This window comes from Aulostomus chinensis, chromosome 23, assembly GCF_037954235.1.
Source record: "Aulostomus chinensis isolate RoL2024-O1b breed Wild chromosome 23, RoL_Achi_v1.0, whole genome shotgun sequence".
NCBI lineage: Eukaryota > Metazoa > Chordata > Actinopteri > Syngnathiformes > Aulostomidae > Aulostomus > Aulostomus chinensis.
In genome coordinates this window covers 16,879,970-16,906,590 of record NC_141342.1, presented here as the reverse complement: position 1 = coordinate 16,906,590, position 26,621 = coordinate 16,879,970, and the positions used below count along the sequence as shown (strand labels likewise).

Below are 26,621 nucleotides of genomic sequence, written 5' to 3'. Positions count from 1 at the left end.
AAATGTCCTCACTTTCCAAAAATGTCCTCACTTTGTTGGTTAAATACTTAGTGTAGTCCTCAATATGTAGCAGGTTTAAGAACACACACACACACACACACACCTGGTATGTGTTTTGATTACATCTCATGGACAACAACACTGTAAGTTTGATTGCTAATCAGAAAAGAAAATGCTTGTTACGTCACTTACTTCCTGTAACCACTAGGTGGCGCCTGACTTTCGTGGAAGGTGTAACCCATCACCGGGTTCCTGACGTGTCTCTGTGTTTTCAGGTTATGGCCACACTGTTCCTCTCTCAGACGAAGGGAAGGCCTTCTGTATCTTCTACTCCACCCTGGGCATCCCTGTTACCCTCCTCTTCCTCTCTGTCATGGTGCAGAGGATCATGGTCCTGGTGACCAGAAGTCCAGTGTCCTATTTCCACCGCAGGTGGGCCGTGTCTAGATCGAGGTTTGCCGCCATTCACGCCACCTTCCTCGCCGTCGTCATGACGATTCTCCTCCTCATCATCCCCGCCTGGATCTTCCTCAGTGTGGAGAAGGACTGGAACTTTCTGGAGGCTCTGTATTTCTGTTTCATCTCCCTGACAACCATTGGCCTGGGGGACTACGTCCCAGGAGAGACCCACAGTAAAGAGAACAACCCCCACCCGCAGCTCTACAGGCTGGCCATCACAGGTGAGTCAGGTGACACGGGGCGCCTGCTGCTGTCTCACTGAGGCAGAATTCATGCCCTCCGGATGAAAATGGTCACGTTCAGGTTTTATATGTGATGTTTACCATTTTAGATTAGCATATTAGCATGCTAAAATTAGCTAAATAGCACAAAACACAGCTGGGGCTGAAGTAATGGTCCTTTTACTGGTTTTCCATATGAACTGTTTAACCTGATGATGTCACTTTATGAAGGCTGGATCTTACCAAAGTTTAAAGATGAAAAAAATAGCTATATATGATCACATTAGAGCGTGTACCTCCACCTGGGTGACCTCGACCAAACCCAGTGTTAAAAAAATGTATGTTTTGGCTACATTAAACGTACCTGGCCCTGAAATGTGACAGGTTCTTCCTACCACACCCCTCCACCATGTTTGGTTACCATCGACCTCGCAGTTTTTGCGTAGTCCTGCGGACAGACAAACAAGCAGAAACAAACAACTCTGAAAGCATGAACTCCTTGATGGCGAGCACCAGGAGAACACACACACACACACACACACACACACATACTGATATGACATCATCAGACCAGGATGAAGTGTCATCAGTTGTCCCTGCAACTGACAGTAACTCACGCCCTCGAAACGCTCCAACACTCGCACACTTCCTGGATCAAGATGAGCGAGTAGAAGCAGCAATCAGATCATTTGCTTCAGTAAAAGTACTAATACTCCACTGTGAATGTACAAGTAAAAGCTACACCCGGGAAAACGTGACTCAATAAAACACATACTTCAAGTATTGGAAGTAAAAGAATCCGGAGCAGTAAAAGGTCCCCTGTGACTGCTGTACTTTATTTGTCATTAAATTATCATTACTCATATAATGACACAAAAGCTGGGTTTTTATCTCGGAGGTGTGGAGGGAGTGGAGCTCCTCAACTAAATATTGTTTTCATTATGGATCGACCCTCTGATTAGACTTGCCAGTAATCGATTGATCGTTTAGTTTGTCAAATCCTTCGACCGTTGTGACAAACGCCATCGCAGCGCCTCAGAGGAGAACCTTCTAGAAAGTCAGTTTTACCCAGGAAACGGTTCAAAGGACTGTTGAAGGGCTGCCGGTAAACATTATCAATCCACGAAGTTCAATCATCTGATCGGCACTTCTAGGAATTCTCAGGTTCTTTTGTCTTTATTTGTAAAGTAGCTAAAGCTGTCAAGTTAAATCAAAAGTACTGTATAACAGTGGCCTAGAAGAAAAAAGGAGGACGACAGACACAAAAAAAAACAAAAACGTAAAAGTACAAGTACTTTGACAACTACATTTGTCTTAGGCACAGCACTTGAATATACGCACATTCCACTGCTTATTAATTTTATGACTTTATGCTGTGTGCTGCCAACCGCCGCTGCAGGACCACGTGATCCTTCAAGCGGGTTTACAAAATAAAACATCACATGACAAGTGCATGTTTCCGTAAAACACTCACGGTGCGTTCATGGCAATTTCAACCTGCACTAATTTCTATTTACTCAACAAGAAAGTCACACAGAGACATGGCTGTTAGCTCGGCCTGTTACTTGGAGACCAAGCCTTGGTTTGAACAAATTTAATTGCACTTTGTTTCATCATATCATCACTCTGTGTGTGTGTGTGTGTGTGTGTGTGTGTGCATGTGCGTTTGTGCTACCAGCCTACTTGCTCGTGGGACTGGTGTGCGTACTGGTGGTGCTGGAGACGTGCTGTGAGCTTCCCCAGATGAAACGCCTGAGGCATAGGTTCTACGAAGAGAAAGTCCAGGATCTGGACTCTGAGACGGCTAACATCATTGATCAGGATCACACCATCGACCAGCTGAGTGAAACCACGGATCACGTGACAGGCCATCAACCGGTCATTCCGTCCGTGTCGGAGCAGGCGGCATCCATGAGCAAGGGCGCCAAGTCGGGACCTTACATGGCAGCGTCAGGGTTGTTCGTTAACGGCAAACCGAGATGAGCCGTAGTCTGAGAGCAAGACTGACTGAACTGAATCCAACTAAATGTCTGCGTTATCAGTCTCAGCGCGCTAAGTGTTTAAAATGCCACCGCCAACGTCAACAGACATGGGAAGTGGAAGCAGGACCCGCCCCAATGTTATCAAGATGGCATTGTTTTCTCGTCCTCCGGTGTCGCCCCATTCCCTGCCAGTAAGAGCTGGATCGGGGGCACGGAGGAAGGGCTGGGCCTTCAAACGGAGGGAAACCCCATGAGTTTCCACTTCCTGGCAAAACCTTGTAAACGGCTGTAGACGGTTTCATGTTTGTTTTTTTGGTTGTTGTTTTTTTTAGGATTTTATGTAATCTACGGTGGTACTTGCAGACGCAGTCTGGGGAGGTTGTCAGGCAGAGGATCACTATCAGTCGCCCTTTTGCACAGTTAAAGATCAAGAGACGGCAATGAATAAATAGATTTTTCTTCCTGGTTGAACGCAGGTGATGGTTTACCTGCAGTGTCTGAAGGCAGCTTGAAAATGTGGTAACTATTCTGCAATGTGTTGTTTTGATCACTAGAGGGCAGCATGGACTTACTAGTAGTCATAGACTGAAGCGTCACGCTGCCTCTTGTAGTTTCTTAATTAGGCAGCGACACATTTTCTTTGAACCCTTAAACAAAGCTGTTCCAGTTTAGAAGCGCTAAAATTAACTCATACGGTTCATGTTTTGTTTTGTGTCTTTAAGTCTGTTTTTACTTTTAGCAAAACAGTTGTGAGGTCATAATCAGTCAAAATCAAGCAAATCATAACTTCCACTGTACGTCTACATAACTTCTTCTCTTTGCACGATGAACCATGATGATGAAACACTGTAGTGCTGAAATTTGGACTCTTTTATCCCTCAGTTTAGTCTTACAGACAGACGATCTGTCGACAGGAAGCAAAGGGTGAAGACTGTTTTTTTTTTCTTTTTCACTTCGCTCCTGGTGTCTATTGTGTACTCTTTGTAACAAAAAGAGAATTTTCAGCTCTCAGTGGAATGAGTAACAAATCGTCACCTGGCTTTACTTCCCATCTGTAAGACGAAACTGAGGGCAAAATCTGCTGGAGGAACATTTCTTTTGTGTGAGAGCCTCTCATGAATGAGGCCCCAGGTCTGTAAATAAAGCATTTATTTTGTCAATGTACACAAGTGACAAGTAAATCTACTATAGGTATAAACATGGGATGTTTTATTCATACAGTCATAATGAAATCACAGTTTGAGACACACACTGAACATGCAAACACATGCGCGCACACACACGCACACACACACACACACACACACACACACACACACAGAAACAGTCCCTCAATACACACAACTAACTCTACAGTGAGACAGAACCTTTGTCCTGTAATGTCCTTCGATCCAGCTGTTGTCCCGCAGCTGTTTGTGTGTTTATATGATCTGTGGCTGTTTGGAGCAACGAGGCCAGAGAGGACGAAGGCTGAAGATGAAGAGGACAAAGATCAGTATTGCTATCAAGGTGACAATGGTGACGTAGCTGGCGTAGGGCAGAGGGGGAGAATCGGGAGCCTCGGCCGGGATCATGTTGGTCAGGTTTAGCATGTAGCCCAGCGTCCATCCGGCGTCACTGCCTTTTATCTATAAACAGGAAGAAGGAACAGTTCTAATTCTGTTAACTCATGGTTGCCCCCAAACATCTTAAAATACAGACGCACAACAAGTCCTCCCATCCATTTTCTTCCGCTTGTTACTATTAAGGGTCGCGGGGGGGGGGTGGAGCCTATCCCAGTGGCTATGGGTGAGATGCAGGGTTCCCCCTGGACAGGTCACCAGTCCATCACAGGGCCAACACATAGAGACAGACAACCATTCACACTCACAGTCACACCTACGGTCAGTTTAAAGTATCAATCAGCCTCGTCCCCTCTTGATGTCTTTGGACTGTGGGAGGAAGCTGGAGTACCAGAGAGAACCCACACAGGAACAGGGAGAACATGGAGACTCCACACAGGAAGATCCTGTGCTGGAGCAGGGACTGGAACCTGGAACCTTCTTGCTGTGAGGCAACAGTGCTGACCACTGCACCACCATCCACACAACAAGTGCCTTTTTTTTTTTGACTAATGGAGTTCAGGTCTCAATTAGTGTAACGAACACGTTCACAGGAACCGTTTTTCTTTCCCTGTAACCTCGCCTCATGTCAGGACTTGTAAACGCCAAAATTGGCACTCCGATGCAGGGTGGCACAACGATCGGGTACTGCACTCATCCACTCCTCACCATACCTGTGGAAACCCTAAGGTGTGTCACTTCCAAGTTGTTTTTTCCTTACTGCACTTGAAGTGTGTTTGTATTGCAAATCTGATAGGCCCTGGGGTGATCTTTCCTACACTCTATGTTGCCACATTCATCATCCTGGAATCTTCTGGGATTTTTTTCTCAGCGAATCCCTTTTTCTCTTTTATGCTACAGACCTACAAACACCTAGGTAACACTTGTGCATACACATAGAGAAATAAACTATAAATCTAAAAAAAAAAAAAAAGGAGTAGAAAAGAGTAAAAATACAACTCTTTGCAGCAAAAAGGAGATGCGATACACCTCAAATGAACTGCTGGCTGATCTTGTTTTTGTCTGATTAGTAGCCTCTAAGCTAACTAGGCCGCTAACCTGCAGTTGCTGCCTTATCTGATTGAAAAAGCTTCAAGGTTTCATGAAACTTTACGCGTAACCTCCATAAGTCACAGGCATTACCGATGTTAATGCGAAGATGAAACTAGCCGGGAATAAGCTCACGTTTCAGCTTATCTGTTTCCATCTTTATCTCTTATCGGCCTCTGCCTTTGCATGAATGTATGGAAGGTAGCCAACATTGCCCCAGGCTGTAATATTCATTTTTCTCTCCCATATCAGCAGTTGATTCATTTCAGACCACATGAGGACTTGATAAATTTTGTGTGTGTACATGCACTGAATACCTGTAATATTTCTCTGCGTGAGTAGTGAGAGGTGAGCTACTTTGAAATAGTTCTGTTTCCTGACAATAGTTCAACCCTGTAACATTCAAATATTTAATGCATCACTTGGTTAGGTTAAAAATTATGGCCAAGTAGATTATTCCCCGACGTGAAGATCAAGGAGCGAGCATGTCTGGATGAGAGGACTGTGGATTGCGGCCATTGATCTCAACCTTTAACCAAAAGAGTTTTCTAATATTGAGGATGTGCAAGTACGCGGACAATCACTACAAAATACTGCCAACTGGACAGCCGTCCAGGAGCTTAATCTGAAATGAGAAGGACTTTGGATGTATGGGGAAACTGTCTCATGCTTGTTTTTACAGATTTAAGAAAGGAGGAGGCATGTGCTGCTGTCGTCAGTTGTATTTGCTCCCTCCTGTTATTTATTAAACAGGCGTAAGTCATTTCTTTTGGGGGCTTAGTTTTCCCAATGGGATACGTGTTTGCTGCTTCTCAAACTTGTAAAGGTCGCGAATGTATATCACAGGGTCCTTTAATGGGATTTACAAATGTCTGTAATGGCTTATGCCTGCTCTAACCCACACTCAAACGCACCATTTTTACACATGTACTCCTCACAACCTGTAGATTTTACATGTACATACTCCTTTCACAGTCTCCAGTGCCGTCAACATCTACAAATACATACTTCATTAAAGTGCCGGTGGTAAGTTGGAAACACTAAATAAAAGGATCAGTTAACATAACGGGTTCATTTTATCCCGGTACAGAACACACAAAATCATTGAGAAAAAAAAAGGTGGTCACTCTACTAAAACAGATCCTCACACGGGGAAAGTACATGAGTTTTTGTACAAGCACGAAGCAGGACAGGAGTGGACTGTGACTTACTGACCTTCTTGATGAATTTTATGTCCGAGTACGTGTCTGAGGTGAAGTTGTATCCTTCTGTCAGCAGGGTGAGGATGTACGTGCCAGAGAAGCAGTATTCTGCCAAATACTTCAACTTTATCTTCGGATGCTGTTGCACGAGCTACGAGCAGTTCAAATGCAATGATTAGATCCGTGTACAGGGACAGAGATAAGACATGAAAGTGTCTGAATACTGCTGCAGTGTGCATTTTTGGTGGGTGTGTAATTGAGATCTGAATATGCCTCGAACCTTCTCCCAGGGGGTGGTGCAGTAGTTTGCTAGCTTTTCTTTGACAGTTTCCAAAGGGGTGGATGTGTTGGTCAAGTTGAGGAAGTTCATCACAAAGAAGTAAGCGGAGAAAGCCTGCACGGAGTCGGAGAGGAAGGGCGAGAAGGTCACACGATGGAAATTAGGCAGAAATTTGCAGCGTGTCAAGCTTTTACAGGCCTCACTGACTTAGACATTGAGGGTGCGCTCACACTTGGGCTGGTCGGGCTGTACCAGTGTGAAATACTATCCTGCTGTATTCCAATTCAAGGGGAATAGGAAACGCTTGCTTCCTCAACAATCATTTATTATTAATAAGTTAAGCATGTTATCTTCAGAACAAAAGTGGCTAAAGTGGCTAAGTGGTCTGTGGCTATTAGAGATCGTAAGGAGCTGATGAATGATGAAGTGTAATCTTTGTTTTTTTTTCGAACCTCCCCCAAACAAAACACACTCTTACTCTTAAGTGTTGTATCACACACAACTTGCATGACTTTCAGTTTTCTTGAGAACGAACTGAGAGGTGCGACGACCTCAAGCAAGCCGAACCAAGTCCAGTTGCCTACGACACAGCACGTAAGAGTTTTTTCATGACCTGGATGGCTGAGGTATACCCCATACAGGCTACTGTTCAATGGTTTAAAAAAAAAAAAAAGAAGCAGAATATTACCCCAAATTGTCCCTGTAGAAGCGGCTGGAAGACCCCGTTGAAAGAGCAACTCGAGTATTTACAGTTATTGGTGTCGAAGACACTTCTGACTATTTCCTGGCACTGTTGGAAGTTTCCTTGCCCGATGTGGGTGTATGTTGCAGGAGCTCTGCTGGGTTTCAACTTTGACACACAGGGGCTGTCAAAGAGGACTGAGTAGTTCTTTGTCTCCTTGTAACCAGGGTGGAAACAAGGATCTTCCACTGTTCCTGGACCTGACTGAGGGAGAGAACGGAAATGCGTAACAGAGACACAGGGGATGCTAAATCAAATTCTAAACATCAGATCATGCACATTTGAGCATGGCAGGTCAGTCTTAGATTATCTGAGATTCGATATGCATTTGAACGGACCGTTTAACGTTACAGAAACTTCGTTTACCTTCACTTGCTGTGCCAGCGCTAGTCTCAGCACTTGATCTTTCCCATAACACAGGAAGCTGTGTGTGTAGAGGTTATAGTCATTTCCATAGAGACGGAAGTTGACGGAGTTGCTCGGTGATTCTGAGCCATTGTAATTATCGGAAACAAAGCTTATCTGAGTGGACGCCCCGCCAAGGTCAAGGGCTCCTGTGGTCGCCAAGCCCTGTAGCGCAGGCAGATAAAGTCAGAGCAGAGTTGGCACATCCTGACATCTGTATATTTGGATGGCCATGCTCGCAGATAGTTGAGACCTGTTTGAGCCGATCGTCCAGGTAGTTGACAGTCACCCAGCCGAAGGCGCCTTCTTCCTGGCCCGTGAGAATTCGTGCCCCTTGATAGGAAAATGGGAACTTTTGCAGAGCTTCTGCTACGGCCTGGAAGACCTTTTCTGATGCTGAGCTGTCCTCCATACTGTATGCACACACCACACAAATTAATTAAATTAGATTCTAGACTTTGATTTATACGCGTTTCTGAAATCAATAAAGCAGCAGCAGCAGCAGCAGCAGCTCGTAAATAATTGGCCGTATTGTATATGATGGATTTGACAGTTGTGTATGTGGAGCTCAGGCTGTGAAAATCATGCAGAAGCAAATTAAAAGGCTACAGCACTTCAACTGCAAACGCTTAGTTGCAGCTCACCCCACTGTCAGTATCACAAGGGACTTGGTTATCTTTTGAAGGAGGCATGCAATTGATTAAACACATATAGGGATGATGTGTGTGTGTGTGTGTGTGTGTGTGTGTGTGTGTGTGTGTGTGTGTACATGTGTGCTGTACTTGAGCAATCTCATTCCAGCCGTAGCCCCCAGATACAGAGGAGTCTCCTGGTGTCTTTTAAGGGGGATCTTCTGCTCAGCCTCCTGCATGCATGCTGTCAGAGACTCTCCTGCTTCTGATGGATTGGAAGCATAACTGGAGATACCTGGACCTGCAACACGCATCACGGTGTCAAGAGGAGGGTGAAATGAGACACGATCAATTCAAACGTGTTTTCTTGCGACAGAGGGTCATCCGCACAAAATTAATTACTGCAAAGGAAATGTGTTTCAGAGATGTTCTCAAGGGATCTGCTTCTGGTAAGCATTCCTGCTGCTGTTACTCAACTATGAATCACTCCGATCGAGTTTCCCAGCGGGCACCAGGAGCACCGTGGATCAGATATCTTCTATAAGTGTGAGTTGGTACCCATGTCAATAAGGACTGGAATCTGTGGGAGTCTTTGCCTATGGGAGAATTCTACTGTAAGCTTTGATAGTGACACCAGAGGTTAATTATATCAATAAGAACACCGGCATGGACAGATGGTGCTTTCATAGATAAAAAGCAACTTGCAGCCAGGAAGCAAACAGTTTTTTTTCATGGTGTTTATTCAAAAATGCTTCAATAATTCAGCCGGAACAGATGGTTCCAGAGGAAATCAGACCTGAGGTGGAGGCCCTTTGAACACATATGGCAATACAAATTTAAGAGGAAGACAAAAATAATATCTACTTTTTTTTTTTTGTCAGATGGGAATTTTCTCTCTTGTTTCTCGGGAAAACCCATCCAGTGGACTGTTTGATCATTTTAATTTCTTTGGGGGGGGGGGGGGGGGAGCTGCAGAACATCTGGACTAACATGGACGTAATTAAATGTGGCATGGCGGGGACTTTAAATATTCACATAAAAACTGAAGTAATCATGCAGGGGCAGGGAGGGAGCAGACTTGGAACTGGGCTGCAGACGACCAAGAGAGATAACCAGACGAGACACTGGTGATTCATCCACAAAAAATAAGGAAGAAGAAGAAAAAAAAAGGGAAACCGGCAAAGACAGGAAGTACAGCAAACAGACAAAAGAGGGAGGTGATTATAAAATAAAACGGGAATTTTTTAACAACAGAACTAAAGAACTAAAGAAAGAAAACAATTAACGTGTGTGTGTGTGTGTGTGTATGTGTGTGTGTGTGTGTCCTCATCTAGCCACATATTCTTTTTTCTCACTCCAGGAACCGTGGGGGATGTTGTGTTAACAGTCTCAGAAACATGAGCCCCCCGCCTTACGACTTGACCCCAGGTTTCTCTCCGTACCACCCAACCCTCACTCCCTTGTTATCAACCCCTCCCCCCATCATCACTCTTTTTACGAGCCGCTGTCTTCTTCTCTAGAACAATTGCTAATCAAGGTAAAAGTATTCTGTTCCAAATTTCTTTAATTTATTGCCAAAGTCTAATTAAAGGTTCTACAAATGACTCATTCGTAAAAGCTCGATGCTGACACTTCGTTGCAATGAATCCGAAACTATTTTTGATAAAAGATTTAGATTTTTAAGCAAAACTGACATTGTTTTTAACTTTTTTCATAAAAGGTTTTTTTTTGTCTACGTAAGAAGGAAACTAACATCTTTATCCCTTGATGAAAAAAGGCTAAACATTGACACATTGATAATAAAATAATAATGATAATGATAATAAAGCACATTTTCAACTAAACCAAATCACTCCAGCGTATTCACCATGAGAATTTTCCACTCCTTCCATTTTCTACACTCAGAATTGTTTAAATGTATTGTCAGACAGAGCGCAAAACCCAAAGGAATTCCAAGAATTCCGGGAAGAATTTTGAGACCTGCAATACGGCTGTTTCACCACATTTCAGATAATTTTGTGTTCTTTTCTGATTAGGAAAGACAAAATCTTTACTAGGAGGGAAGTACAAAATATCCAAACAAAGGAAATCTGATAGCCCAGAAGTTTTTATGAGCTTGTTGAATTATTAATGCTGCTGTTACTACATATATTATTAGAAAGTGGCATCAGGCTCTACTGCCATAAATAAAACACTAGTATTTCAATTAAAGAACTTTTAAGAGTGTTGAAGATTTGGAAGCATGTTCACTGCATTAATGTGCATTCATGATTGTTCACTATATAGATGTGTGTGTGTGTGTGTGTGTGTGTGTGTGTGTGTGTGTGTGTGTGTGTGTGTGTGTGTGTGCGTGCGTGCGTACCTTTGACTTTACACACGTGTGTCTGCTCAGCCCTGCCAGTGTTGTTGTCTTTCTCCGCCGGCCACTGGTAAATATATAAAGCTGTGTGTGAAGACCCAGCATCCAGCACGATCCCATACTGTTGAGGAAACACAAGAATGAATCCCAGAGAAATTCTGACTGAGGAGTATTGTGAATAAAAGCAGTACAAGCAGTATAACTAGCCGAGGTATTTGTATTTGTACAGTCAGAGTATTCACAAGCCCCAGGGACACTCAACTGCCGTAGCTGTCTGACTCACTGTGTTTATGAAACAAAGCGGTGATGAGTTCACAGCCTTCTCACAGACATCCGCCGGCCTTATTTGGAAATGGATTTCTCGATCGAGTCGAGGCCGTTTTATAAAATTCCATATTCGATCTAATTTAAGTCAGAGATCCCTCTGTAACTCAGAAGGCTGCCACACAAGAAGCAGGCCACAGTACTTCACCCTCCCCTCCGACGTACAGTACCTTGTACTTTTGGTGTATGGGCTTGTTCTGCAAAACCGCTACTGTCACCAAGGCAACAATCGCTATGACGCCAATCACTGTGATGATGATGGTCACAGGCGTGTGCCAGGGGTTCTTCTCTTTCATCTCTGATAGCGGGGGCGGAAAGACAGACAAACAGAGAGACAGACAGACAGACAGGAGAGGTAAAAGAGATGCCGGGGTTTGAAAAAGGGAAGATGAGGATAGGAGAGAGGGAAGTGTTGTGTGTTAGTCCCGCGTCCATCCAGATGTGTGCGATGTTACAGCATCACTGGATTTATGTATGAGGATGAGAGTCGCCCTAAGGGTGCCTGGAGTATTTTAATTAAGAGGTTTTGTAACCACGATCCATCTGAAACCTTCCAATCCTTCCCATTCATACTGGGCCAGGCAGTCTTCCCCACATTATCCAGCTCTTATCAAGTTTAGTTTTAGTCTGGCCCAGATGTGGATAGATGAAGGATTTAGTCAAAATAAATCTGCAAAGGAAACCATGGAGTGAAGTTGTTGTTGCTCTGAACATTCATCAGGCAAAGAAAACACACGCAAACACGCAAAACAAGCAAATTAAACCCACTTCCTCCATGTAACAACACACAGGTGGCACAACACGTGTCAGAAGCAACACCACGGCCCTAAAAAAAAAAGAAAGAAAGAAAGACTAGGATGCCCGATCGGTATGTGCTCACGTGGAATTAATAGCTATATAGCAGAGGAGACAGCAGCTTTGTAAGCATTTGGCAGCCACATGAAAAAGGTCACAACACACTAGATTGATGATCCTGTCTGCTGAGGGTGTGTTTGCCCATCTTTGAGGTGAGGAGTCTCTCAATATTACATCAGAGGGAGTCATTTTGATCTCTTCATTACCTTTTTTTTTTTTTTTTTAGGTCTTTATTATCCTTTTATCAGTCCGGTAAAAGCAAAAGAACTGCTTGGTTTTTGTATGTCGTGGAAACTCTGCCCTGTAGCTATAGAGATGAATCCATGTCCGCCTACGGGAATTTCTAAGTTCAATATAACTTTAAGTTCAGTGTATATTTGGCTGCTACGTCTACTTTGTTTGCCAAGAACTCGCTGACGTTACACACATTGGGTACTGTTTACAAAGGGAAAAGGGGGGTCAAACAGGATGTATGTATGTATTCATAATGCACATGATAGAAAGACAGAATTTCCAAATTCACACCTGCCGTACATTCTCTCTCTCTCACACACACACACACACAGGTTTGTTTGCAGGGTAAGTAAAACTGGCAGGCATGAACTAGTTGCACATGGCAGCTGGTAAAATACACACATTTTTTGAAAGGAGTGAACACTACAGCGCAACATTTGATGAGGACGGAGAGAGACACGCAGTGCCGCTTCAGCGAGACCCTGAGCAGTGAGAGAAGCACGGAGCCTGACCTCTGGACTGTGAAAACACAGAGAGGCTGAAGCGTATTAAAGCAGTGAGGCGATGGCGAACAGAGAGCAGAGGAGAGCACTTACCTCTGTTGTCTACTTCAATGAACTAACTACTGACAGGGAGAAGGGAGAGGAAAAGAGAGAAGAGGGAGTGGAGAGAGAGAGAGAGAGAGAGAGAGAGAGAGAGAGTGGAAGGGGGAGGAAAACATGGGAAGGACAGGAATAGGAGAGAATGGATAGAGGGAGGTAGCGTGGCAGAATGATAAAATGAAGGGAGGTTTTTCCTTTTCCATTTCCTCCAGATTAGAATAGAGCAGTGTGTGCATGTGTGTGTGCGTGTGTGTGTATTCCTGAGTTCCTGTGTCTGTATTCTGGCATTTCCACCCCAAGCTGGGGCTATTGAACTGGTCACTATGGAGACGCAGCCAAAGTGTGTGTGTTTATGTGTGCGTGTGTGTGTGTGTGTGTGTGTGTGTGTGTGTGTGTGTGTGTGTGTGTAACTTCACTCTTGTGTGAACCCCTTAAAAGGGACTCTCTCTGTCTCTCTGAACTAATGAGCGTCACCACAGCGCTGCTGCTCTCTCTCTCTCTCTCTCTGTGCCTCTGTTCATTCTTGGAAGTCTAGAGGCCAAGGGAAGTGGGGACTCCCTTGTTTAGCTCCTTTAGTAGACTGTGATGTCATTTCTATGACGGATTGGAATCCCCTGCTTTCCTCCCGGGCCGTGTGTGCAAGAGTCCATCAGGGTGTGAACAGCCAGTGTTTGTGCAGGCCTAAAACATGGTTGCCTGAGAATTTGTGGATTGATTCTCAACAATCAATCCTCTTCTTCTCCTGTTTTAGCACACTCACAAATACACAAACGTGTAAATTAAATCATTGTACACAAACACACACCCTTACAATTCATTCTCTAGTTGTTTGGATAAGAGTGTTGTCATTTCCGAGTGAACATCCAAAGTTCATGGCATGATTATTCTTTCAAACATTACCCAGGCATGACCAGAACCACAGACGGCCTGGCGAGGTTCTCCATGGCTTCATTTGCATAAGTTTCACTGTGCATGTTCTCACTATTTTTTTTTTGTTTTTGCAACAGTCAACAAAAACTGATATAACTCTTAAATTTGCACATTTGTTTGATGCAAATAAAAGCAATACACTCAGTTCCTGCTCCTGAAACAAGTTCTGCAGTTAACACAAGCTTAGATTTGTTAACATTTCAAGTATTCGTGTGTGTGTGTGTGTGTGTGTGTGTGTGTGTGTGTCTTTCAACAGCGGATGCGAAAAGCTGGCATAACCAGACTGCGGAGAGTTTTAAAGCCACGGTGTGGTTTGGTCATGTTGTAATGGTAGCTTTGCACTTCAAGCAGTTTCATTTGTATTGCAGAATTTAAAAAAATGAAAAATAAAATAAAAAGCTCATGAGCTTTTGTTAGCAGCATAGCTTATTTCTAGCAATATTCCAAAATCCAGTGTAAAATTCCAGTGAGCTTTTTGTTGTAGAAACCTATAGCAGTGCTAACTAGCAAAAATCCCATCTTTTCTATTTTAATTCTCTTTTGTAATGTACATGCATATAAATTAATTCATTTAATTTGCCAAGAATGATATCGGGGGAGGGGGGGCAGGTGTCTTTGTTACTTGTTGAAGATTTGTTTTGTTACGACAAACATAAAAAAAACAAAAAAACGAAATTGTTGAAAAACCAAACAAACAAAAATCAATGAAATACCGAGCAAGTCATAAGCATCATAAACACTTGGTGACGGGGGGCGGGGAAAAGCTTTCAACAGGAAGAGCGGCAGGAGGCCATCTGCCTCAATCAGCACGACAAGAGATAAGGGGGATAACAAGGAAAATAAAAAGATCTTGTCAGCAAAAACAAGAGATAAGTCAAAGACGACGATAATAAGCACCTGTGACAGCCAGCTCACGGAACCACAGGAGGTCTAACACAGTCTGCACGGCTGTCTGAGTCATAACCTGCTTCAGATTACTGGATGCACCGAATTCTTCGAGTAATGCAGCCTCAGTGAGACTGAAACCACATGTGATTGCCTAATGGCTTTACAACGCCTGCGCTTCTTATCCTGCCCTTGCTATGGTAATTTACGAAGGCCACATAAAAAAAGGACATCTGTTGGTTGAAATAAACAAGCATGGCGCTCCATGAATGACAGACGTCTCCAGTTTCAAAAACCCTCATTGTGTTGCGCTGCTGTGAAGGTGTCCTGAGCTAACCCAACCTCACCCATCCCTCCCGTGACTGTCGGCTTGATGAGGATTTGGATCTTTCATTTAACCGTTTAACACCATTTTAATGTGCATTCATGTCAATGGAGACAAAACCTCTGGTTTAGCTGCTACTGGCAGCTGCCTAAACACAAACACACATGTTGAGACAGAAATCAGGGCTTACCTGCGCCGCAAATTAAGTGTATGATGTCATAGAGGAGCCTCTGAAGAACATCAACACACACTGACACACAAGTTTCCCACCTGAGAAAATTCTTCCACTGGCATCCACACCTCACTAAAATCATTTCAAATCCTCAAGCTTGTTATTAACCTTATCATTAACCCGAAAAGAGCTGCATGAGCCGAACACACACGTGCAGGTTCACACACACACACACACACACACACACACACACACACACACACACACACACACACACACACACACACACTATCAATTCTCTACTTACACTGATTTCTGGCTAGAAACAAAAGCAAACACACATCAACACAGATAATTCCACACACTTGCACACTACAGTGTTTCCATAGCCGTCTGTTCCGTCAATACAGTTGTGTTGTCAAGGCGAGGCCAGCGCGGTTCAGGCAAGAGGGGAGACACAACGGAAGACGGAGCAGCAGGAGAGAGAGAACACGGAGAGAATGATGAAAAGAAGGGAAACAGACAGACAGAGAAGCACAACTGAAAGAGGATGAGTCCGCATTTTAAGGAACTTGTTGAGGTGTAGAAAGTGAACTTTTCAGTCACTTTGCAGTCTGACTCTCGCAATCATCTCATCAAATCGATCTTTTTTCCAATTGTTTTTAAAACTTCATTGCCGACTGGTGTTGAGAGAAGAGCCACATCTCGGCAGTGAGCTCATTTAGATCTGCACAAACAAAAAAAAGTAAGTCCTCCAAAGAATACTGACAAATATTTCACAACCAGGTACGGTACATATACCCATACGTTTACATGCAGTGAACATCAGACACTTTTTCAAACTAAAAAGTAACTGACGGCTATTTAAGCTAGTGATAGTAGTGATATTTACAAGTTAACTTGTTGCAGTTGCAGTGCAACTTAAATATACTGTATAGTACGTTTAATATATATACAAGTATGGTTTTATAAACATTAGGTGGTACAGTTATTGTAGTAGAAGTAGTAATGACTGGAAGAGTTATAGGCAAAGGCATAATGCATTTATATGCCTATCCCATATAAAAAGCCATTAAATGTACAGCACATCTGAGAAGAATACTGCTACTTTGCAATTTTAGTACAATTACAACATGAAGTAAACTTTGTACTAATCATAGAACTTAACTGAAGGGTGCTGATTAAAGACACTGCGATGTTACGAAATTAAGGAGGACATGAGATCAGTCAGAATGACCTCGTTTTGTTTCAGACTGTGTCAGCAACACTACATGTGTGGTTGCGAGCAAACACACGCACACACAGGCCCACACACACATATGTCGGCCAGTTCAGCAAAAAAAAAAAAAAAAAAAAAGCTCCATTGAAACTCAAAGATCTGCAAAACAATATTTGTGGTGGCAGTGTGTTGAAGCTCTGTCGGGTCCTTGTTTGATTTTTACAACATGACATAAGAGCCTCCACCCTTGTTTATCGAAGAGCTCGTGAATCCTCTGAGATACTGAGAGGAAGGAAAGAGAAGCAGAGGCTGGCTGACGCTGCAGACACCGCGGGGGTTGTTGCTTTACCTTATGTGATGAGTCAAGGAGTGACACAGTTGCCGATTGAAGTCTGCTTTCATAATAACGTCAGGATGGGACAGCAAACTTCTCTTTAATTCACGAAGTGCTAAGCTTAAACAAGTCAAGGTGGTGTGAGCGGAGATGCGCTGAATGTCACCAAGAACTGGAGAAATAAGTGCTTAAGTTAAAGGAGAGTGAGAAAACGCTGTCTAAAAAGTTCCCGTCTTTCCACCTCTCTCTAATCTTTCAGATTATGTGAAAAAAAAACAGACTCAGCTTGTTCTCATTCAGTCTTAAGGTGCCAGAATCACTGAAGCAACATTAATTTTAACACGTTATATATATATATATATATATATATATATATATATATATATATATATAAATTATACTGCTGAGAACTGACACCCAGTGGGGTGAATCACTTGTCTTGGATGTGCGCCAAAAGATTAAGTAATTCCGAGTTGATTGTAAAGCATTGGGAAACTTCTTGCTATGACTGCTTGGCACAATGTGTCACTTTACGACGGACGCACACGCCACAAAAAGATAAAGGTTCGTATGTAACTGTCGCTGAATGATAAGTCCCTGCTTATCGTCTCTCAGCTGCTGGTTCAGCTTCATAAGAAGCCACTGACGATGAGTTGAACCTCGCAGTTTTGTGTAGCTTCTTGTTAAATCCTCCAACGTAGATTAATGCACATCCGACAGCTCGATACCCACCCTGGGGATAGACGCATTCACGACACAATCGCGCCTCACCGCAAGGAATCCACGAGTACTCAGTGGCACAAACAGTTGTTTGTCAATAGCGTTAAGGGAGCTGACAGCACTCACTTAGCGACGCTATAAATTAACCTCTAAAAGTCGTTGTGAAACGGCTTTGTCTGCCCTTTTCTGATGGAAAAAAAAAAGGAACCTCTGGCAGGGTCATGTGATGAGAAGTGAGAGGAAGCATCCCTGCCCCCTAATCTTCTCGCCCTCCGCTTGAGACAGGGAAGTGCTGCGTTTAGTTTGACCTCTGCTACAGGACACTGACATTAACCTCCGGCTACGTACAGCTGTCACGACTTTTAGCAGGAACGGCTCCAGAGGAGCGGATTCGCGCCATGTCAGCTCGATCAACCAGAGAGTGCGAGGGGGGCTTATTTTGACACGTCCCATAAGGTATTTGTCAGCGAACGTAAGCAGATTTGGCTTTTGTGTACAATATATCTGTCAGGATAATCTGGACGGTGTTGATTTTAAAAATACCTCAAGGATTAAATCACCCAAATGAATGAAATAATCATAAACACTAATGGCTTACTCGCCCCATCGGCTGAGGTCAGAGAAACTTCTCTCGTGGTATTTGTGAACGTTTCCTGAAAGCATACGAAGACTTCTTGAAGAGAGTCTGTGCGAGATGGTACGTAAAATATAAACATGTTCGTACCTCCCTGTCTTGCTCTCTGTGCGTTTTGCCTGTTTTGTTTTGTTTTTTTTACATTTTTTTATCTGAACTGCTCTCCATTGGACGCACCGCATCACATCCGTGACGTTACGGGCACGTGTAAATATGAAGGCAGTGATGGTTTCGTCTTTTGCAATCGATGTATTTATTTTCATACATTAAAAAAAAGGAGAATAAATGAGCCTTAAAGTGGTACTTCAGCCGAAAAAAAGTGAATTTTCGATTTCAAGTATACATTTTTTTCCCACCATCACTTTTTTTTGTGACCTCAGAATGCAGAGATAGTCGCCCACGTGCATTTAGCTCGAGGCTAACGGCCAACTACGAACAGTACGCCAACTGGTTGTTTGTTTTAGCTTCAGTCAAAGTGTTTGTGCATTACTCAGCATCCTGGACAACAACAACAAAAAAAAGTACATTATACCATACTTGAGAGTTTTTAAACTTATATTTTTGGACAGCTTTTCTGTTGCTTCCATTAGCTTCAAGATAAACATACGCGGCTGGCTCTTTTGGCATTCTGGAGTCACAAATCTGCGCGAGGTCAGGGAATTTATTTATTAGTAGCGAAAGGCAAAATGTACCTTTTGGGTGACGTATCGCTTTATTACCTCCTTTATGTTTTGAGTGCTGTCTGTTTGTCCGGCCAACCTTTAGTGGGATTACAGGTGTGGCGGGGGCCGAGGATGAACCTAGACAATCCTGGGTTAGAGCCGTTCAACACGGACAAAAGTTCACTCTCTTTCATGGCAACAGTCTGCACAGAAACATTTTAAACTCATGTACATAGCAGGAGCGCACCTTAAGTGAAGCTTTTGTATACGCGTGTAAAAGATAAACTGAAGCTCTCAACAGTAAAGCTTTAACATGACAGTGTTAAGAGCCATTAACCATCTTGTGGGATATACTGATAAATTACAAAGTTCTCATGGGTCAGACAGTATGACACCGTTTCCTGCAGTCACGTGCACTTTACCTGGTAAACTACCACCTTGAGCGCCTCTGTGCCAAACCTGCTGCTGTGTTCATCCTCCGGGACAAACCTCAAACACTGCTATGTAGCCCGCATGCATTGTGAACACACAAACACGCACGCGCACACACACACGCCAAGGAATATTGACACACCTGCCCTGCAGCTTCTGCACAGCTGTTCCATGCAGCAAAGCACAGGTGGAAGAGAGCACACACTCACCTGATAGTTACCGTGACTGCTGGTACATCCTATCACTGGGTACACTAGGTGGGGATTTTCTGTTCTTTTTGAATGCATGCGTGTGTGTGTGTGTGTGTGTGTGTGTGTGTGTGTGTGTGTGTGAGTGTGTGTGTGTGTGTGTGTGCCAGTCATAGCAGTACACCTACCTCTTTGTGCAGACATGGGTTCTTTCTCAGCAGCAACACAATGTTTCTATTCTTTTCTCTCTCTCTCTCTCTCTCCTCCCGCTCCCTCACTCTTTTGCTAATCCTCTCTCTCTCTCTTTCTCCCTCTCTCTCTCTCTGGTAACACAGCTCTCTGCTCAGTCTAATGTTGTCCAGCACCTCCTTTCTCATGCACTTGCTTTATTAGGAGAAGCAGAGCTTTTCTCCTCCCTCCTGCACAGCCCACTCCCCTCCTTGTCAGGCGCCTTTGCATTCTGTTTACCTCCTTCTCTTCCTCTCTCTCGTCCTCTCTCTCTCTCTCTCTCTTCACCTATTGTTATTTCCTTTGCCACTGTCACTTTTTCACTCCCTCCAGCTGCATCCACTCCCCCCCCAAACACACACACACTTTCCGCATCTCTGTCTTAATCTCCCTCTCTGCTGCAACTCTCCGGCTCTCCTTTTATGTTATCATTTCCCTTCTGCCTCTCTTTCTTTGTCATTGTCTTGTAGAAGTGGGTCACACATGAAAGCAGCGTTTTATCTGGATGGGAGCAGGAGCTGGCGGGATATGAGAGGCAAAAGCAGCGGGTGAACTCAGCCTCGTGCCTAAACCCTTGACGCTCTCCTTCCAGCGACGTAATCTTTAACTCTGGAGTCTTTAACCTCGCTGTGCCTTTTAAAGTTCGACACTCACAGACATTATGTAAGATGCCAACATGCAGAGCGGGGGGGGGTTCACTTCAGGAAAAAACCTTGAGCCCATGGCCATCGTGTCACTGTGTGTGTGTGTGTTTGACCAAGGCTAAAAAACAAAGCCTTGTCTGTCAAAGCCACAGTCACAGGACACACCAAACACCACAAGGATAAAGCGAAAGATACAAAAAGAAGAGAGAGAGAGAGAGAGAGAGAGAGAGAAGGGGAGGATCTCCATGTTTAAAATAAACTCAAGCAATCGTAACAATCTTTTGCAATATTTAACTCTTAACGTCTTTTTTTTTGGTATCTTCTCTCTTGTGTTTCCTTTTTCTACTACTTGCTTATTTATTATTGTGTATTTACTGATGTTTCAAACCTGAATATCTACTTTCCTCACTGCAACGCTGTAAATTTGTCAGTCTTCGGACTAATAAAACACGATCTTATCTTAAATGGTGTGAATTGAACATCAATTGCGGGACAATTGAGATTAAAGGCCAAATTAAAGCATTAAGCCACGATGCTGGGAAGCGTCATGGTTGATACTCCCACTAGCCAACAGTACTGAATGTGGGTAACCCAAGGAATAGAACGTGCGCGCCTGAGAATTTACCTAAACGGCTAATTCTGGTTAGCTCTCTGCTAACGAATACGGAGCAATAATTCTGTTGTTGTTATCAGACCAAACGGACCAAATAGTGGTAGTGAATCAAGTCTTTTCGCCACGGTATGATGGTCAGTATCGTCTTACGTCGGCGCACAGCCCTTGAGTGCAGGTTGAGCTTTTTTTTTAAAAGGAGGAGACAGGATTTTTTTTTTAATGTACACTACAGTGATACTTCACATATCCATGTGCAACACTTCATTGTATTGTTACTAAACCCAAATATGAATGACAACTACACCAATTCATCTACACAAGGCGTTGTTGTTTTTTTAGATGCACCTTTAACCTCTCACGCTTGACTTTAAAAATCTTGAAAGGTTGTGTTTGTTTTTTTTGACATATTGACTTCTTCTATAAATAACTTCAACTTTTTCTTTTTACTCATCATTTCCTCACATCTTCTTCCTCTTATGGTTCTCGTTATCCCCGGCCCTAATTTGAGCAATGGAAACGTGAAACACCTTTTTTTTTTTTCTTTAATCCTGGTGGGTTGTGCTCCTATTTCCTTAGAACAGTATATATTTATATGTAAATATTATTTTGTTGTCCAGCTTGAGTCTGTAAATGTCAGTAAATATGAAAGTCATCATTATTTACGGTAACCACCTGTCCAGTGGTGGGAGCGGACAGGAGTTTACCGCGTTTCAGTCCCGTTTACGGCACAATTTCGCAACTAAAAAAATTCCATTTAATCTTATTTTTCTTAAGGTCAATTTTGCTGTGTGAATCTGTTGTCGGTGAATAACTGTAACACAAGAGTTGCAGACGGATTTCATGCGCCCACCATCAAAGGTTCATTTTTTCTTCCATGTGTAATCACAACAGATGTTCCGACTCCGCCGTGTAATGTGTTGAGGTCATGGTCATTTTTAGCGGTTCTGTTAGATTGGCTTGATTAGGTGACTGTTTCAGATTAAAGAGCGTTTTGGATTGAGCGCTGCTCGTCTCACAACTCAGGCCAATCTCCTTCCTGCACCCTCTGTCCTTTTAAAGTTGATTTCATGTGGATTTGTATTCCCTGACATTTGGGAACAACCTTTGATTTTCCAAGACCATTTAAGCCTTTAGAACTTGTTTCTTTTCTTTTCTTTTCTTTTTTTTTTGTCTTTTGTGGAAAACCACTCCCTTTCATCCTTCAACAAATAACAAGATAATAATTGTTTGATCAAAGTGGAGCACAAAGAGTCTCCGATAGTTTTGATGGTGTGTGAACTTGGCTTTCCTGAGGCTGAATTAAATCCTAATTTACAGAGATATTTACCTTCCGGGACTCACCCTCTTCTGTTCATCAAATGTAAAGAATAGAAGTTTAGAGAACATTTGATGGGGGTTGTTTCACAAAGTAAGCAGCATTAATACCGCCTACATGTATTTTGTTTAAGTAGGGGGCGGAAAGTCACACATGCCCATAAATCCCCAGGATGTCAACGTTATCACATTAATGGATGACGCTTCTGCAAGCAGAAAGTGCAAGAATCATCTGTTCCTCAAAGGCTTTCACAACGGTAAACGCTTCCTCATTTCACAAATCTTACAACACATCTCCTCCTTCTACAGAACCCGATCTGATCTGACACGGACGAGCTACAAGAGGAGAAAGACGCTAAGAGGACAATTTGTTTGGCAACATAATCAACAACACGACACTCAATAAATCAGGAGTTAAACGTCACAGGCCTCGGAGGGCTTTTAGTCAGAGGGCAGTAGATTAATGACATGCAGCCACGACAGCGATATTTCATGATAAATGTCCTCCGTAGTGCTGACGTTTAAAATAAAAAGAACCCTTGATGGTATTCAATTCCCATATGGTCACTCAAGTACCAGATGCTGCATAGTAAGATTATTGCGTCTCATTTATACTGACTTAGGGCTTTAATTTCTTAAGCTCAAACGGGAATTTATGACGTGGCTGCGTGCGTGGAAGATGTAGCATTTCAGGTTGAAATTCAATGAAATGATTCTGGAGGATTTTGGCACAACTTCTTTACAAAAACACACAAGATGGTTTAAAAAGCGGGCGGCGTGGCTCGGAGGTAGAGTGGACGTCTAGCAAACGAAGGGTCGCTGGTTCAATCCTCACCTCCCTGGGAGACCATGTCCAAATGTCCTTGAGCAAGATACTGATCCCCTAATTGCTCCTGGTGGCTCTGTGACGGCCTGTCGACTGGTCCAGGGTGAACCCCGCCTCTCACCCAGTGTCAGCTGGGATAGGCTCCAGCCCCTGCGACCCTTCACGGACAAGCGGTATAGAAAACGGATGGATGTTTTTTTTCAAATCTAAAAACTAAAAACTGTGTGGAAGTTAAACAGGCAGCACTGTTTAGTCACAGAGGGGCTGTTGTCACTTTGTTTTAATTTGTTTAAAATTTGTCCTTTAACTTTTATTGCTTGTGTTAACATGCAGTGTTTGCTTTTACCATACTGCATGACAGGAATATTACAAAAAAAATGGAACTCTTCTGTCATAATGTGAGGTGTCAGGCTTTCGTGCAGCTTTGAGATTTGTGTGGTTTCTATCACAATTTACCGGATTTGACACAGTTGAGACTATGGCTGTGGTCAATGTGGTTTTGAAAGCTAGACACATCTACATCTGCATAGAATCATCTCTACATAAATAGAGATAAATAAAGATTGAGAGTCTGGACCTAAATTTTTCTGACTGAAATGTGTAAACTGAACCAAAAGATTCACACTAAACAATTGACCGGTTGGTTTTAGGGAGTAGTTCCACAAACAGACTTTAAAACACAAAAACTGTTCTGGTACATTACAGTTTTTCGAGGGGGGGGGGGGGCGTGAACGAAAACTGTTTTGTTAAACTCTCTGTTTTCCACATTTTCTGTCTCAATTTTTGTTTTCTTATTTCACATGTCAGGCTGAAATCCTGTACAAAGTGTAACTGTCTGCCAACTGTTTAAATTATAAATAATTTCGGATCCTTATTTAGAAACCACATGAACCTGTAAGAAGCTAGAGATGGTATCTTGTGCAACTGCTACTGCTAGTTAGCAAACGTTAGCTTACCTGTCCAGCAGAAAAGTGGTAACCTCAGCATAGCTTTATAGCCCCGTGGGTTTTTCAGCTTCGACCAGCGAAGAAATGCTGTACTAATATTGACCCGCATCCTGCTTCTTCATTGGTCAGACAGGATTTGTGATGGATAACGGAATGAGCCTTTTCTTTCCTCAGCCATTTCTCCTTTTAATCCAACACCTCGCAACTCCTGAGCTCCTGCGGTCAGTGATGACAGACAGCATGTGAATATCAATGTGTTCATGCTAACGGTTCAGAAATTCTCAACGGTTTCTCAGCAAACTCACTGGAATGTTATATGATTATTATTATTGAAATTTTAATTTACTTTTATTTGATTTCTCTTTTATTCTTATCTCATTTATCTTGTCTTTTTTTTGTCATGCTTAACTTATTACTCTGTAAAGCACTTTGGTCAATGGTGGTTGTTTTTTACTTACAGGTGGTATGTGGTTTAGGGTCACTTACCACAGCCTCTGCTGGCAACTGGGACTCAGCAAAGGTGGACACCTCAGATGATGACTCAGAGCTGGCACGCAAGGACACCTCACTTAAACATTGGGCCCCGACATATGGAGTGATCTCGCTCCTCGGCTGGGACCCGACTTGTAGATCCACCTCAGCTGGGGGAACCTCACTCTCCAGCTGGTACTCCAAATGAGGGACAACCTGGGAGCTGGTGTGTGGGAAAGCCTCAGCTGCCCATTGGCACATGTCATGGTGGTTCACTTGTCCTGGCAACCGGGGCAGAGTGATGGGGACACCTCTGCTGGTGGACATCAACTGAGATGAAGAGGTATATGTCTTGCCTCCTGGAGCAGAGGGCACACCTCAGCGGGCAAGCAGGACTTGATTTTGGCAGACACACTTGCTGGTGACTGGGACCCAAGACGAAGAGGCAAAGGCATCTGTCTTGGGTGCTTGAGTAGGGGGAGGGGGAGAACCTCAGCTGCCAATTGGCAACTGTGGCAGGGAGTCAGTTGGCCCGGACACTGGGGCAAAGTGAGGGGGGACACCTCGGCTGGTGGATGGGACCCAGACGCAGAAGCATCAGTTTTGGGCGCTTGAATAGGGGGGACACCTCAGCTGGTGAGTAGGACCTGTGCTGGGGTGAGACCTCAGCTGCCAACTGGCACATGTCACGGGGGTGTCAGTTGTCCTGGCAGCTGGGGTTAAGTGAGGCGCGTCACCTCTGATGGTGGCTGGGACCTAAGATGTTGAGACACATGTCTCGGCTCCTGGAGCAGAGGGGACACCTCAGCAGGTGAGTAGGACATGTTTTTGGGAGACACTTCTACTGGTGACTGGGTCTCAAGATGCAGAGGCATAAGTCTTGGGGGCTTGTGCTGGGGTGAAGCCCCAGCTGGTGAGAGGGACTTGTTGTCTGGGGACACCCCTGCTGGTGATTGGGATCTCAGACGCAGAGGCATCTGTCTCGGGCAGTTGAGCAGGAGTGAGGCCGGAGCTGGTGGGTGGCGCCTCCCCTATCTCTCTGAGATGACTGACATGAGGGTGTCTGATGTCTCTGTGAATTCTCTTTGAACTCAGACCTTTCCAGTCTTGACCAAATAAGATTAAAGTCTGAGATCAAAGAGAGCTAAAGAGGTTCACAGAGACTTGACACAACCCATTGCTGCAGTCAGGCCAGCATCCACATCAACGAACCCAGTCAAACCAGTTCTGTGTTCCTCTGCTGAGACTATCATTTGAAATTGAAATGATAGTGACACATAGACATTAAGGCTGAAACGTTTCCTCCAGTAATTTGATTTGTAAATTTGCCTCGAGGCAATTTTAGTGTTTGCAAGTAGATTAGGACTTGTGCCAGAGCGTAGCGTTTCATAACAAAAAGCCAGGTTGTTGTTTTTTTTTTGCACTAGTCTTTGTAATTTTTTTTATTTACCTCGTTAGTGGAAATGCTAATTTCTTCAGAGTCTTCAAGGAACTGAGAAGGGATTTGGTTTGCTTTACAACACCTGGTGCAAAAAAAAAAAAACCCCAACAACCACAAAAAAACAAAACACTTCAAAAAAACTCTTGTGTATGGAAAATTTGGAACTGTTTGCAGGGAGCCTTCTTACCTCACAATAACAGAATAAACAAGCATTAACAGCAATTTACAGAATGTATTAGATTAAGTTTGTCATACTCTTCTTTTTTTCTTGCCAAATTAAACCTTATAAAATGGGCTAAATTTGGTATGTGATTTCCTTTGACTTAAACGTCTACAAATATATATTTTATACAATAAAAATAGCATCGAAGTGAAACACCTCTCAACATATTCTGTGTGCATCAGCTCGTTTTTTTTTTTTTTTTTCCCATCCCTGGATCATCAGAGCGTCCGCTTGATTTCCTGAAAAGAAGCTTGAAAAGCACATTAGTGTGATGGAGCGCAGGAGGCACACAATCACATTTGTATTGTATTTCTGGAAGCATTTACGCCCCAGTGGAAAAAAAAAAAAAGTCTGATTTAATAACTTTGAGTGTTAAATGTCTGCTGAGAAGGTTTCTAGGGTGGCGAGGCGATGTGCTGCGAGCAGGACGGACGGCCAGAGGAGGAAAAGAGGGAGAACAACAAG

General features: G+C 43.4%; 2 protein-coding genes across 6 annotated transcripts in view; one reads left to right on the top strand and one right to left on the bottom strand.

Moving 5' to 3' along the window:
* LOC147239813 (potassium channel subfamily K member 1-like) overlaps nt 1–4,008 on the top strand; it is a 4,918-nt gene extending 910 nt beyond the window's left edge. Inside the window, exons 2-3 of the mRNA XM_086196143.1 lie at nt 276–680; nt 2,359–4,008. Coding sequence (XP_086052269.1) covers nt 276–680; nt 2,359–2,663 — 710 coding nt within the window. The 3' untranslated portion in view covers nt 2,664–4,008. The remainder of the gene's footprint in view (nt 1–275; nt 681–2,358) is intronic.
* entpd1 (ectonucleoside triphosphate diphosphohydrolase 1) lies at nt 3,829–25,577 on the bottom strand. Of its 5 annotated transcripts, XM_086196134.1 has the most exons (11): nt 24,508–25,577; nt 24,031–24,237; nt 11,428–11,555; nt 10,937–11,054; nt 8,725–8,875; nt 8,196–8,355; nt 7,904–8,107; nt 7,484–7,741; nt 6,796–6,909; nt 6,529–6,666; nt 3,832–4,290 (listed from the first exon to the last, which is right to left on the bottom strand). In XM_086196134.1, exons 2-11 carry the CDS (start codon nt 24,128–24,130, stop codon nt 4,084–4,086), a joined length of 1,578 nt encoding a protein of 525 aa, XP_086052260.1. In that variant the 5' UTR covers nt 24,131–24,237; nt 24,508–25,577; the 3' UTR covers nt 3,832–4,083. The 5 variants fall into 5 exon arrangements, with proteins under 5 accessions (XP_086052261.1, XP_086052260.1, XP_086052262.1 ...); XM_086196136.1 differs by lacking the exons at nt 24,031–24,237; nt 24,508–25,577 and adding an exon at nt 19,638–19,797; XM_086196139.1 differs by lacking the exons at nt 24,031–24,237; nt 24,508–25,577 and adding an exon at nt 19,471–19,493.
* Between the last annotated feature and the right edge of the window lie 1,044 nt (nt 25,578–26,621).